This window comes from Sus scrofa, chromosome 18, assembly GCF_054392235.1.
Source record: "Sus scrofa isolate SSC_HxYL_T2T_F1_AM1 chromosome 18, Sscrofa_HxYL_maternal_Yorkshire_Landrace_v2.0, whole genome shotgun sequence".
NCBI lineage: Eukaryota > Metazoa > Chordata > Mammalia > Artiodactyla > Suidae > Sus > Sus scrofa.
Genome location: NC_139400.1, coordinates 49,595,298 through 49,610,664, shown reverse-complemented (window position 1 = coordinate 49,610,664; position 15,367 = coordinate 49,595,298). Strand labels below are relative to the sequence as shown.

The following is a 15,367-nucleotide window of genomic DNA, read 5'->3' as shown; positions in this document are numbered from 1 at the left end:
AAATCTCTTCTTGACATAAGCCAAGCTCTTCTCCAATATTGTATGTTTTAGGCATGATTGAACATGGCCTCAGGGACTGTTCTCAGTACAGACCCCGAAAGAGTATGTCTGAAGATGTTGGGCTTCAGGAAAATAATCCCCCTGCAGACGATTTTGTTTCCATGCCTGCTTCGGACATTTCAAACACCAACTTGGGAACATTCAAGAAAAGCATGACTGGAAATCATGGAGGAGACATTGCCTTCAAGACTGAAGAACCTTTGGTCCGGGCAGAAGATGACAGCAGCGAAGGACAGGAACTCAGTGATTCCAATCAGTATTTGAAACCTCCTTCTCGCCCCTCTCCAGAGTCTTCAGAAAGTGACTGGGAGACCTTGGATCCTAGCGTCCTAGAGGATTCCTCCTTGAAAGAAAGAGAACAGGCAGGGTCAGAACAGATAAACTCATTTCCAAAGGACTCTTTGCCCTCAGACAGTCCTCCAATTACTGTACAACCTCAAGCTAACACAGGCCAAGTGGTCCTGATACCAGGGCTGATTTCCGGTTTGGAAGAGGACCAGTATGGCATGCCCTTGGCCATCTTCACAAAGGTAAGGCTTAGTGTCGTTTGTTAAGGCCCATAAGGATCTGACAAACTCTTTGTAGAATTTAACTTTTGGCTTTGAAGACATGTTCAGTCTGAAAATTTTTTGTGAAAACTGTAAAATACATACCAAATGTGTAGTGCCCTGGCATCTATAACCATAGTGTAAGGCTAAAGGGAATTAATTCAGGGGATTTTGATTGGAAAGAGTTTGGAAACTATGAACTCAACCATCACTGTATTTGGTCTGTTTTTAATTATCCAGGTTTATCTTTGAAAAAATAAGAGTCTTGATTGTATTTAATGAATTTATACTAAACTATTGCAATTCCAAAGGTTACAATATTTTAAGAAAAGTTGCCTGGATTGCTAACTTAAATATTAGTACCACTCATAGATGCAGTGTAGTGTTTGGTAAACTTGCCCTAGAAACTATTATTTAATCTTTTTATGAAAACACATTCAAAACATATGTGTAAATTTTTTCATCCCCCCACCATAATTTTTTTAAAGTCACAAACACAATGTAGTCAGTCCAATTGAACCTTTGATTCAGTATCTTTTTTTATTTTTGTCTGTTCCCAGGCTAAGGGTCAAATCAGAGCTGCAGCTGCCAGCCTATGCCACAGCCACAGCAATGCTAGATCTGAGCTTACATCTGCGACCTAACCCACAGTTCACAGCAATGCTGGATTTTTAACCCACTGACTAAGGCCAGAGATTGAGCCCTCGTCCTCATGGATACTAGTCGGGTCCATTACCACTGAGCCACAATGGGAACTCCCTGATTGAGTTTCTTATGTTATAGGATATCTTTTTTTTTTTTTTTTTTTTTTTGTCTTTTAGAGCCACACCTACAGCACATGGAGGTTTGCAGGCTAGGGGTCCAGTCGGAGCTGTAGCCACCAGCCTACACCACAGCCACGGCAACGCCGGATCCCCAACCCATTGAGCGAGGCCAGGGATTGAACCTGCAACCTCATGGTTCCTAGTCAGATTCGTTTCCACTGTGCCAAGACGGGAACTTCTGGATTTTTTTTTTTATCCTATTCAGGAAAAAATATTTTATTGCCATTCATGAAATATTTTTCAAAATGGAGAAGAAGAAAAGAAATCCTATTTCATTTTCAGTCAGTATGTATTACTGCCTTCCTATGTGCCAGGCCCTGTACTAATTTCTAAATTCTTACCTCTGTGGTCTTGAAGTTTACCATGAAAGGCAGATAAATGTTTCCAGTAACTAGAGAAAAGTTTTATGTTTTTCTCTAAAGACTTTGCTTTATGCCTGAAATAAAACTTTATGTGGAAAAGAAAATGTGCAGTATTGACTGGAACATGTATTTCTTTGCCACTATATAATAAATTCTTTTTAGGTTTATCCACTTTTACAAATAAGTACTTGCCCCAAGTCAGTACTGCTGAATAGTTAACAGAAGTGCTGTCTTAGTTCATTTTGTGGCCTCTTGGGGGATGCTGAAATTATCTTAATTGGTTTCATGATTGAACTAAATGCAATGTCTTAAAACTGGGGTTTAAGAGCCTGGAGAGCAAACTCAGGGCTCTCACACTACTGAGTGTTGTTGGTAACCACAGACTGTGGGTGGCTCTTCCGAGCTCACGTTTGGGTGACCCGACCACCTGTGCTTTTGGGAGCTCTTACTCACCCACTCCAGTTTTTATCATTGTGGAGATATCAAGAGGGAGATGAACTTGGGAGGGATTTTTGTTTTTGTTTGTGAGATCGCTGAATTAAATAAAGCAGTGTAAATGTGTTTTGTGGTGCTGTTAATAAACTATGTTGGGCAGAATCTTCTCTTAGTGTGCATTATGCCAGTACTGAATGTATGAGGGGCTTATCCACCACCATCATGATAAATTTAACATTGTTCTTTCGGGTATTATGTTTTATTATGTAATGATTAAAACCTAACTCATGTAATCACACTTTCAAATGCAGTTGCTGATTCTTTCATGTCAGTAAGTTTGGAATATGAAATATACTTAGGAGAGCTGCCTTTAGGCTTTTTTTTTTTTCCTCTTGAAGATCTTAAACTGCTTGTTCAGAGGAAGGGGTTAGCAAAAAATCTTGGAAAATTACTTCAAAAATAGCCAGAGAGGGAGTTCCTGTTGTGACTTAGCAGGTAATGAACCCAGCTAGTATCCATGAGGTTGCAGGTTTGATCCCTGGCCCCACTCATTGGATTAAGGATCCAGTATTGCCATGAGCTACAGTGGAGGTTGCAGATACAGCTTGGATCTAGCATTGCTGTGTCTGTGGTATAGGCTAACATCTGCAGCCCCTATTCAACCCCTCGCCTAGAAACTTCCATATGCTGCAGGTGCAGCCCTAAACAAAAAATTAAAAAAAAAAAATGCCGGAGAGAAACTTGCATGCCTGGACAATATTGCAGAAGTGGGATGGCAAGCTTTGAAGAGAATACTAAGCTGAGTGGTCCCCTGACTCAGCAGGGGAATAAATGGAAACATTTCTTCCTAATGAATAGTTATGTTTGGAAAGATTCCCCAGGTATTGAGTTCCAATCTTCTCTCTGGTTCTTGAAATTGATAATGCATTTCTTGTCAATCTTAGAGATGAGGCATATTAAATAAAAACTATAGACACCAGATTCTAAAATTATGCCTGAACTTCTCCCCAGAGCTGATTTAGGGATGTAGGGAAGAAACTAGGATGCTGAGGGAGAGGAGAGGGGACCATGAGGTGAGGGAAAGGAACGAGGAATCAAAGGAGAAAGGAAAATTAGAAAATGTACCTGTGTAATACGTATGCTCTGCTGACTGGACCACTTTATTTATTTATTTATTTTTCTTTTCCAGGGCCACATCCACGGCATATGGAGGTTCCCAGGCTAGGGGTCTAATCAGAGCTGTAGCTGCTGGCCTACACCACAGCCACAGCAATACAGGATCTGAGCCACATCTGTGACCTACCACAGCTCACGGCAACACCGGACCCCAACCCACTGAGTGAGGTCAGGGATCGAACCCACAACCTCATGGTTCCTAGTCAGATTCGTTAACCACTGAGCCACGAACCATGAGGTTTGTGAGGAACCATGAAGTTGCAGGTTCCATCCCTGGCCTCACTCAGTGGGTTAAGGATCCGGCGTTGCTGAGAGCTGTGGTGTAGGTCACAGATGCGGCTTGGATCTGGCATTGCTGTGGCTGTGTGTAGGCCGGTGGCAACAGCTCCTATTAGACCCCTAGCCTGGGAACCTCCATATGCTGCGGGTGCGGTCCTAAAAAAAAAAGGAATCCTCTTGTTTCAACTTGTTAACTTGTTAACTTTTAGTGAAACAAATTTATGAAAGAGTTAAAAGTATATGTAGTTGAAAACCAAAATTTCTTTCTGTCACGTGTGTTAAAGTGCTTCTGAGTTTATATTTGGTTTGCTTGCTTACAGATTATCATATTCAGAGTGAGGGAACCTATGTATAACTTGATGGACAGCTAAAAAAGTAATGGATGCATGTTTATGAATTTTGTTTAAGTGGCACCAGGCTTTTTTTCTCTCAACACTGTTTTTATTTTTTTTTATTGTAGTTGATTTACAGTGTTCTGTCAGTTGTTTTTAGTTTCATCCACGATTTCACATGAAGTTACATACCATCATTCCTCTGTATTTTCTGGTCGCAGTTATTCTTCAGTTTGTCACTTCTGTGGATGAACATCTTTGTTTCCAATTTCTGACTACTACGTACGAATAATGCTTCTTTATAATTCCCGAAAAGAATAATAAATTCTTTTTCAGGAATCTTGGCTGTGTACATGCAAGAGTTTCTTAAGGATTCAGTCCTAGAAGTGAGAATACTGGAACATGAGAATGGATATCTTTAGCTTTACTAGAACAATTCCAAACTGTTTTCTAAAAAGGTTGTAATGATTTCCATTTCCACAGCAGTGGATAAGAGTTTCCATTGCTCCACATTCTTGCCAGCAATTGTTATTGTCAGATTTCCTAATATGTAGCCATCCTGGTGATATCCTGTCATTGTTCGTTTGCATTTTTTTCATTAGTCACGATTGAGGTTGAGTGATGTTTCATATTCTTGATAATCATTTGGATTTCCGTTTGTGTAGTAGTTGTGTTAAAGCTTCTGGGTTGTCTCCCTTGTTGTCACTAGTGTGTGGGACTTCAAGCTTCGTAGTTTTGACTTTCACATTTTTGTTTTTATCTACCTGGAATTAATTTTTGTGTATGGTTGAGGAACAGAGTCTGTCTTGGGGCCCTTTGTTGTTGGTTCATTGGTGTATCTGTCTGTCCCTGGGGCATACAAACCTCTAGAACTTTCTCATAAGACTGAAACTTTGTACCCATTAAATCACAACTCCCCTTCTCCTTTTACGGTGGCCCTTGACACCCATCATTCTTTCTGTTTCTATGAACTTGACTTCTTGAAGATACCTACATTAGTGGAATTATGTATCTTTTTGTGACTGGTTTATTTTATATTACATAATGTCCTCAAGTTTCAACCATGTTGTAGCATAAGACAGGATTTCCTTAAGGACGAATACAGTTCCATTATATGTACAGATACCACATTTTGTTTATCTGTTTAACCATCAATGGACATCTGGGTTGCTCCTACATTCTGGCTATTATGAGTGGTGCTGCTATAAACATAGGCGTGCAGAATCATTTTTTTTCTTTTTTTTAACCATTATATACTGCAACTGCAAATAATGGAAGTTAAAGCACTCTAGAAAAGTGGAAAGCCATGAATGGGCTTGGGGTTGGAGGCTCCTCTATGTGCAGAGACCCAGACTCTTATTGCCATCATACACTGAAGGCCTTTAAAAGATTTAGGCTAAATTGGAGTTCCTGTTGTGGCGCAGCGGAAACAATCCGACTAGAAACCATGAGGTTTCAGGTTCAATCCCTGGCCTCACTCAGTGGGTTAAAGATCTGGCTTTGCCATGAGCTGTGATGTAGGTTGCAGATGCGGCTCAGATCCTGCATTGCTGTGGCTCCAATTCAGCCCCTAGTCTGGGAATCTCCATATGCCTCCTGTGCAACCCTAAAAAGCAACAACAAAAAAAAGATACTTAGGCTAGATTGATCACATTAAAAGTAATGATTTGGGGAGTTCCGGTTGTGGCTCAGTGGATTGCAAATCAGACTAGTATCCATGGGGATGTGGGTTCGATCCCTGACCTTGCTCAGTGGGTTAAAGATGCGTGCGGCCTTGCCATGAGCTGGCAGCTGCAGCTCTGATTCAACCCCTAGCCTGCAACTTCCTTATGCTGCAGTTGCAGCCCTAAAAAAGCAAAAAATAGAAAAAAGAAAAAAGTAATGAAGTCGAGTTCCCTGAGGCTAAGCAATTAAGGATCTGGTGTTGTCACCCCCGTGGCTTGGGTTTGCTCCCTGGCCCAGGAACTTCCACACACATGGGCACGGACTCTCAAGAAAGTAATGGTAGCAAGTTTTTGTGTGTGTCTTTTTGTCTTTTCTAAGGCCGCACCTGCAGCATATGGAGGTTTCCAGACTAGGGGTTGAATTTGAGCTATAACCGCTGGCCTACATCACAACCACAGCAACACAGGATCCGAGCCGTGTCTGCGACCTACACCACTGCTCATGGCAACACCAGATCCTAAACCCACTGAGGGAGGCCAGGGATTGAACCCGCAACCTTGTGGTTCCTAGTTGAATATGTTAACCACTGAGCCACCACAGGAACTCCCGATAGCAAGTTTTTAAAGCTATTTTGAACTACCGTTTGAAGTAATTTTAAGAATTGAAATATGTAATACTTTTACATGGTTCACTATCCAAAAGTTCCAAAGTATTTATATTAGAAAGTCTCTCTTGGGAGTTCCTGTCGTGGCTCAGCGGAAACAATCTGACTTACAACCATGAGGACACAGGTTGGATCCCTGGCCTTCAGTGGTTTAAGGATCCAGCATTGCTGCAAGCTGTGGTGTAGGTTGCAGATGCTGCTCGGATCTGCTGTTGCTATGGCTTGGCTAGGCCAGCAGCCGCAGCTCTGATTCATCCCCTAGCCTGGGAACTTCATTATGCTGCAGGTGTAGCCTTAAAAAGCAAAAAATTAAAAAATGAAGAACTCTCAGCCCTAGTTGGGACGGTAGGGCATTCTGGGGTCCCTATCAAGTTTGAAAGCTTTCAATATTGTGCTATTTATGTTTACTTATTTTGGGGGGCGTGGCCTACAGTGGCTCTGCATGGGGTCTCAGTTCCCAGACCAGGGATTGAGCCTGGGCCTCAGCGGTGAAAGTGCCAAATCCTAACCTCTTGACCACCAGAAACTCCGTGTTACTTATTTATGTTTAGAAACAGGGAGTTGGGGAGAGGGGAGTCTGTTGTTTTTTTAACCCATAGCACACAAAGTGAAGTGTGAATGTGAGCCTTGAACCAGCTTTTTGAGTCATTCTGGATGAGGAGCAAGGGTTTTTTTCTGCCTTTAGTCACAAGAGGGAGTGGGTTGAGAAGCACTGTGTACTAAGTATTTCTTAATACTTAGACATGGATTTGTTTTTGGTGCTTCTATAGTTGGCCTTTTAAAGAAGAGAGGAGTTCTCTTGTGGTTCAGCAGGTTAAATAAAGATCTGACAGTGTCAGTGCAGGGGCTTAGGTCACTGCTGTGGCATGGGTTTGATTCCTGGCCCGGGAAAGTCCGTGTGCCAAGGGTGTGGCCAAAAAAAAGGTGGGGAAAAAAAAAAGAGGAAAACATTGTCCAGAAGGATAAAAACCAGGTTACTAGACCTATATTTCAACTTTTGAAAGTCTTCTCTTATCAGTGATTTTTTTTTGCTGTAATTTTCTTATTTGTTTATTTGTTTGTGGTACCTTTGATGGCTGGTTTTGGTATCAGAGTGATGGTTGCCTCATAGGATGACTTTGGGAGTGTTCCTTTGGAATATTTCAGAAAGAGAGGTGTCACCTCTTCTCTAAGTGTTTGAAAGGATTCACCTGTGAAACTGTCTTGTCCTGGACTTTTGTTTGTTGGAAGGGTTTTTTTGGTTTTGATTTTTGGCCAAGCCCGTGGCATAGCAGTGATAATGCTAGATCCTTAACCCACTGAGCCACCAAGGAACTCCAGTTTTTAAATCACAGTTTCTTGGGACTTCCCATTGTGGCTCAGTGGTTAATGAATCTGACTAGGAACCATGAGGTTTCGGGTTCAATCCCTGGCCTTGCTCAAGGGGTTAACGATCCAGCGTTGCCATGAGCTGTGGTGTGGGTTGCAGATGCGGCTCGGATCCCGAGTTGCTGTGGCTGTGGCGTAGGCCGGTGGCTACAGCTCCAATTAGACCCCTAGTCTGGGAACCTCCATATGCCATGGATGCAGCCCTGGGGGAAAAAAGACAAACAATAAAATAAAATAAAATCACAGTTTCGTTTCTCGTTCTTTCTTTCTTTCTTTCATTTTATTTATTTATTTGTCTTTTTGCCTTTTCTTGAGCCACTCCCATGGCATATGGAGTTTCCCAGGCTAGGGGTCGAATCGGAGCTGTAGCCACTGGCCTACGCCAGAGCCACAGCAACTCGGGATCCGAGCCACGTCTGCAACCTACACCACAGCTCACGGCAACGCCGGATTGTTAACCCCCTGAGCAAGGGCAGGGATCGAACCCGCAACCTCATGGTTCCTAGTCGGATTCGTTAACCACTGCGCCACGACAGGAACTCCTCCTTTGTATTTCTATGGTGTTAGTTGTAACTTCTTTTTCATTTCTAATTTTGTTCGTTTGAGACTTCTTCCTTTTTTTTTTTTTTTTTTTTTTTTTTTGATGAGTCTGGCTAAAGATTTATCAATTTTATCTTTTCGAAGAACCAGCTTGTAGTTTCATTGATTTTTTTCCTCTGTTGTCTTCTTTTTCTTTAATTCATTTATTTCTACTCTGACCTTCCTTCTACTAAATGTGGTTTTTGTTTATTCTTTCTCTAATTGCTTTAAGTGTAAGGAGATTTTTCTTTTGTTTCCCGAGGCAAGATTGTATCAGTGTAATTTCCCTCTTAGAACTGGAAGTCTAAGTATTAAGTATTTAACAACCAGCTGTTGGGTACAAAGCACATCCTAGATGCAGTGAAGAAAATGAAGTAGCAGAAGGGGCATCTCTTGCCCCCAGAGAAATTCATCTTATGATGTGAACAAGATGTCATCCAGATAACTATTGTTCAGTGTATGTTTGTTTTTATGGTGATAAGACGAAAAAAATAAATGAAACTGTCATCAGACTTGATTAAAAACAAATTCAAGAGTTCAGTAAATCTGCCCTCCTGATTTCACACACAAATTGTGTCACTTGTTATAAATCTATTTTGATTTAGAATCTTTCAGCAGAAATTGCATTTCCTGCTTCAGTTTATCATAGTTCCGATGTCATCACCTTTATTTTTAGGAAATATGGTGCTTTTCATAAACTTAATTCCCTGCAATGGTTTGGCAGTTAAAGCATAACTTTCAGGGTAGTGGTGTTTTCCAGTGCAATTTAAATGAAAATTAAATACACACCTCCTGCCAGTGTCATTTTTGCTTTAAACATTTAGTAGCAAATATATTGTTGTATAATTTTTAACAATAGAATAAAACAGCTGTTATGTAGTACCTTGGTATTCTCACAATAGTACTTTGGTGGTTATGTGTAAATGCATGTGTTTTAAAATTTTACTGGAAGAACTCACAGCTTCCTACTGAACAACATACTTTTTAATGGACTTAATACTTAGTTTCCTAGATGAAAAAAATCTGGTTTGTTAGTTTACTGTAGGCTTTTAGGTTGAACTGAGAACAAAGTGATCAGGTAAGACAACTATGTTAGACCACCTTGCCAAGATCTGACCATTCATGGAAAAGGTTGGCAGTTAACTGGACATAATACAGTCACGACCTTCAATGATGATGGTGGTGATGATTGGAATATTATTGTGAGTCAAAGATAGCTGTGTTAGGGATGGCGTAGGGGTGGGGGAAGATTGGGAGTTTCTTTCCCACTGTTAGCCATGTCTTTCTTCAAGCCTAGAGAGCTAGTCCGTTACTTTTCTAATGTGTTGTGTTATTCTTACAATTTGTAGGGATATCTATGTTTGCCTTATATGGCATTGCAGCAGCATCATCTTCTCTCTGATGTCACCGTTCGGGGATTTGTTGCTGGAGCTACTAACATCCTTTTTCGACAACAGAAGCACCTCAGTGATGCCATTGTGGAAGTAGGTTTACGTACAAGTGCATGTTCTTGACACAGCTCGTCCCTGCTTTCCTTTCTTAGTAAACAGAATTTGGGCATAGTAATAACACTAGTGGCAGTAATAATTGCTTCCTTTGCCAGGCATCCTAAGCACCTTAGGTATACGAACAATCTAATTTTCATAACAACCGGTGAGATAGGAGTCGTTAGTGTCCACATTACACCTGCAGAAGCTGAAGAACAGAGAGGTCAGACAGCTGCCAAGTGGACAAGCCAGGATTCCTACCCAGGCGGTCTGTTCCTACTACAGTCTCACAATCAAAATGTGTTTATTGTTTAAATAATTTAAATACTTCTAGCCTGTTTAATGTGCTCCTCATAGTAGAAAGCAGCTAGAGGTAAGTACTTGCCATCTCATCAGTGTGTAAGAAATTTAAATAATTTGTTCAATTTTACAATTTTGGAGGGCTGATTTCAGCCACCATAAGATTTTCATGGTTCCTGACAGAAAGTACCGCAGTGTGCTTCCTGGGGAAATGTTTGTAATATAATAAATGGAAATTCTGGAATTCAAAACTATATGTATTAAGATCCCAGTTTTGAGAAAGAAAAATACGTAAATACCTTCCAAGGCAGGAGGATACAGATTGGGAGGATCATAGCTTTCTCAGCCTTATTGGTTCCTTTCTGGTTCTGAAGTTGGTTGGTGAGTTCATGGGCATTTGTTTTATTATTATACTTCCAAACTAACCTATAAGTTACATATATTTCTTTATATATCAAGTATTACATAATAAAAATATTCCAAAGTATCTGTAATTAAAGGAACATTTTTTAGGAATTACATTGATTGTTTTAATTCCTGATTATATGATAAAGGTGATTTTTACTGTACATTTCTATATTTTTCAAAATATTTATAATCAACATGAATTGCCTTTTTTTTTTTAAAACTGGGCCGCTCCCGCAGCATATGGAGGTTCCCAGGCTAGGGGTCCCACAGCAACGCAGGATCGGAGCCGCGTCTGCAACCTACACCACAGCTCCCAGCCATGCCAGATCCTTAACCCACTGAGCAAGGCCAGGGATCGAACCCCCAGTCTCATGGGTTCCTAGTCAGATTTGTTAATCACTGAGCCACGACGGGAATTCCTCCAAAATGAATTACTTTTATACTGTATAAGAATAAAAGAATAGAAAATGAGAGACGCAAACTGTTATATTTAGAGTGGATGGACACTAAGGTCCTACTGTATAGCACAGGAAACTATATCCAGTCTCCTCGGATAGAACACAATGGAAAATAATTTTAAATATGTACGATTGAGTCATTTTGCTATAGCAAAATTGGCACAACATTGTAAATCAACTGTACTTTAATAATAAAAATTTTTTTAAAAGAAAAATGAGCATTTTTTAAATAGTAAAAGAATATTGCAGTATAAAAACTTGTCTCTTTCATAGACTCGGCTTTTGAGAATGCTATTATTCATATTTTTTATTTCCAGCTTCAAGTTCCCAGTAGTTACTCTTTAAAGTGTGGCATGGATATCTGCGTGAATGCCCAGACTCTGACTTGTACCTGGGTACCCTCTAGGTAGAAGAAGCTCTGATCCAGATCCATGATCCAGAACTCAGGAAGCTGCTGAACCCCACCACTGCGGACCTCAGGTTCGCAGATTACCTAGTGCGACATGTGACTGAGAACCGGGATGATGTCTTCCTCGACGGCACGGGCTGGGAGGGAGGTGACGAATGGATCCGAGCCCAGTTTGCAGTCTACATCCACGCGCTGCTGGCTGCCACACTGCAGTTAGGTAAGGAGCTTGAGGCTGCTTTCTCATTTTGTAACACTTACATGATGTTTTGAGTTGCATAAGAAATAAGCTTTTGGAGTTCCCGTCGTGGCGCAGTGGTTAACGAATCTGACTAGGAACCATGAAGTTGCGGGTTCGGTCCCTGGCCTCGCTCAGTGGGTTAAGGATCCAGCGTTGCCGTGAGCTGTGGTGTAGGTTGCAGATGTGGCTCGGATCCCGCGTTGCTGTGGCCCTGGCATAGGCCGGTGGCTACAGCTCCGATTCAACCCCTAGCCTGGGAACCTCCATATGCCACAGGAGCGGCCCAAGAAATAGCAAAAAAGACAAAAAAAAAAAAAAAAAAAGAAATAAGCTTTTGGAGTTCCCGTAGTGGCGCAGTGGTTAACAAATCCGACTAGGAATCATGAAGTTGCGGGTTCGGTCCCTGCCCTTGCTCAGTGGGTTAACCATCCGGCGTTGTCGTGAGCTGTGGTGTAGGTTGCAGACACGGCTCGGATCTTGCGTTGCTGTGGCTCTGGCGTAGGCCGGTGGCTACAGCTCCAATTCGACCCTTAGCCTGGGAACCTCCATATGCCGCTGGAGTGGCCCAAGAAATGGCAAAAAAAAAAAAAAAAGAAAAAGAAAGAAATAAGCTTTTATTGTAGAAAAATGACCTGTCAGTCTCACATACAGAAATAGTTACTGTTAGCATTTTGAATCCTTTGTATCCTTCTAGACTTTTTCTATGCCGGTGTCTTGGATTTTAATTGTGTGGTATTTTGGTAGTCCTTTCACAAACATGGATCCCATTTTTCCTATTTTTTGAAACTTAGCTTCTCTTTATAAGAGAAAGAGAAACATGTATCTAGAGAGTAAATGCAGATCTTTGTCACTTCTAAGTGGCTGCTTGGTGTTGCACCATATGGAAGTATATAATGGTGCTATTTATAAATACAGCTTACATGTTTTTAAGATATGTAAAGGGAGAAAAGAGAAATTTTAAAAAAAAATAGAAATCATTGGAGTTCCTGTCCTGGCTCAGCAGTAACGAACCTGACTAGTATCCATGACGAGGGTTTGACCCCTGGCTTCATTCAGTGGGTTAAGGATTGGGTGTGGCTCTGAGCTGTGGTGTAGGTTGCAGGTGTGGCTCGGATCTGGTGTTGCTGTGGTATTGGCTGGCAGCTACAGCTCCAATTCGACCCCTAGTCTGGGAACTTGCATATGCTGCTGGTACAGCACTAAAAATTAAAAAAGAAAGAAAAGAAATCATTGGAAATCACATTTGGAATGATTAAACCTTCAGATTTCCCCATTCTAAGAACTACTCTCCCTGTTAAACAGTAAAAATGGATCAGGCAAACAGAATCACTCTTGTATTAAAATTATCTCATTCCCCATAGAAAAAATATACACAAGGAAAAACAAGCTCTGCAGTGAGCCATATTTTAGATTCCACACACAAGTGATATCATGTTTGTCTTTCTGATTTACTTCTCATAGTAGGATAATCTCAATTTACATCCCTGTTGCTGCAAATGGCATTTTTCATTCTTTTTTACGGCTGAGTAGTAGTCCATCGTGTATATGTACCACATATTAATTCATTCCTCTGTCAGTGGACATTTAGGTTGTTTCCATGTCTTGGCTATTATGATTAGTGCTGCTCAGAACAAGCAGGTGCATATGTCTTTTTGAATTACAGTTTTGTATGGATATATGCTCTGAAGTGGGATTGCTAGATCATATGGTAATTCTAGCCTTAGTTTTCTGAGGAACCTCTATACTGTTCTCCATAGTGGTTGTACCAATGTATTCCCACCAACCCCAGTGTAAGAGAGTTCCCTTTCACCATACCCTCTTCAGCATTTGTTGTTTGTAGACTTATTTTGTTTGTTTGTTTGTATGTATTTTTTCCTTTTAAGGACTGCTCATGTGGCATATGGAAGTTCCCAGGCTAGGGGTGAAATCAGAGCTGCAACTGCCAGGCTATACCATAGACAAACAACATGGGATCCAAGCTATGTCTATGACCTTCACCACAGCTGGCGGTAGTGCTGGATCTTTAATCCACTGAGCAAGGCCAGGGATGGAACCTGCATCCTCGTGAATACTAGTCGTATTCATTACCACTGAGTCACAATGGGAACTCCTTTTGTGGACTTATTAATGATGGCCACTCGGACCTATGTGCAGTGGTACCTCATTGTAGTTTTGATTTGCGTTTCTCTAATGATAGTGATGTTGAGCATTTTTTCATGTGCCTCCTGGTCATCTATGTGTCTTCTTTGGAGAAATGTCCATTTGGGTCTTCTGCCCATTTTTCAATTGGGTTGTTTGGTTTTTTGTTGTTTTTTATTTCTCTTGCTGTGGGAGACTCCTCATTGTGCTTTTGATTTGCATTTCTGTAATAATTAGAGATGTTGAACAGTTTTTCATGTGCCTGTTGGCTATTTGTATTTCTTCTTTGAAGAAATGTCTATTTAGGTCTTCTGCCCATTTTTTGATTGTGGTGGTTTTTGGGTTGAGTTGTGTGAGCTCTTTGTATATTTTGGAAACTAAGCTCTTGTTAGTCACTTCATTTGCAAATATTTTCTCCCTTTATATAGGTTGTTTTTTGTTCCATTTATGGTTTCCTTTACTGTGCAAAAGCTTGTCAGTCTGATTAGGTCCCATTTGGGTTTTTTTGTTTTGTTTTGTTTTTATTTCTATTGCCTTGCGAGACTGAGCTAAGTAAATATTTGTACAGTTGATGTCAGAGAAGGTTTTGCCTGTGATCTCTTCTCAGAGTTTTATGGTGTCCTGTCTTGTGTTTAAGTCTTAAAGCCATTTTGAGTTTATTTTTGTGCATGGTGAGAGGGTGTATTCTGTCATCATTGATTTACATGAGGCTCTCCAACTTTTCAAACCACTTGTTAAAGAGACTTTTTCCCATTTTATATTCTTGCCTGATTTGTCAAAGATTTGTTGACTTTAGGTGTTTTGAGTTTATTTCTGGGCTCTATTCTCCATTGATCCATATATCTGTGCCAGTACCATGCTGTTTTGGTTACTGTAACTTTGTAATATTGTCCAAAGTCTGGGAGGGTTATGCCTTCTGGCTTTGTTCTTTTTCTTCAGGATTGCATTGGCCTTTTTGTATCTTCTATGGTTCCATATACATTTTAGGATTGTTTTAGTTCTGTGAAAAATGTCATGGGTAATTTGATGGGGATTGCATTAAATCTGTAGATTGTTTTGGGTAGCATGACCATTTTAACAATATTAATTCTTCCAATCCAAAAGCGTGGAGTATCTTTCCCCTTACTTAAGTCATCTTCAGTTTCCTTTATTACTGTTTTATTCTCAGCATATGTCTTTCACCTCCTTGTGAAATATTCCTAAGTATTTTATTTTGAGGGGGTGCAATTTGATCAGTTCTAATAATTTTCGTGTGGAGTCTTTAGTGTTTTCTATATATAGTATCATGTCATCTGTACATGACAGTTTTAACTCTTCCCTTCCAATTTGGATAACTTTTATTTCTCTCTTGTCTGATTGCTGTGGCTAGGACTTCCAAAACTATGCTAAATAGAGGAAGTGAGAGGGGGCATTTGAAGAATAAGTCTTAAAAGAACTTCCCATGCTGCATATGGAACTGTGTATGTCCTTCTCTTCCTCTCAGAGCAACAAAAGTCACATGTTTCACCTTCGAAGCAAGCAATTTGCAATTACTCTATGAAGCAATCGCAGTAATAAATAATAGCAATAATAAAAGTTTCTCCAGACCTTTTCCATTCGACCCAGTAGTAGAAATGCTCTATTTTGAGGCTTTCCC

General features: G+C 40.5%; 1 protein-coding gene across 10 annotated transcripts in view; it reads left to right on the top strand.

The window, feature by feature from the left end:
- AVL9 (AVL9 cell migration associated) overlaps positions 1–15,367 on the top strand; it is an 84,160-nt gene that overhangs the window by 51,051 nt on the left and 17,742 nt on the right. For 7 of the 10 annotated variants that reach the window (XR_014834328.1, XR_014834329.1, XR_014834330.1 and 4 more), the window contains 3 exons: positions 52–590; positions 9,642–9,776; positions 11,352–11,571. Coding sequence is in view for 6 of the 10 variants with exons in the window: in XM_021079003.2 (XP_020934662.1) it covers positions 52–590; positions 9,642–9,776; positions 11,352–11,571 (894 nt within the window). In the remaining 4 variants the exon portion in view is untranslated. Of the gene's footprint in view, positions 1–51; positions 591–9,641; positions 10,734–11,351; positions 11,572–11,766; positions 12,820–15,367 lie in introns of those variants that run through there. The other 3 variants (XM_085005905.1, XM_085005906.1, XR_014834331.1) reach the window with 2 other exon arrangements.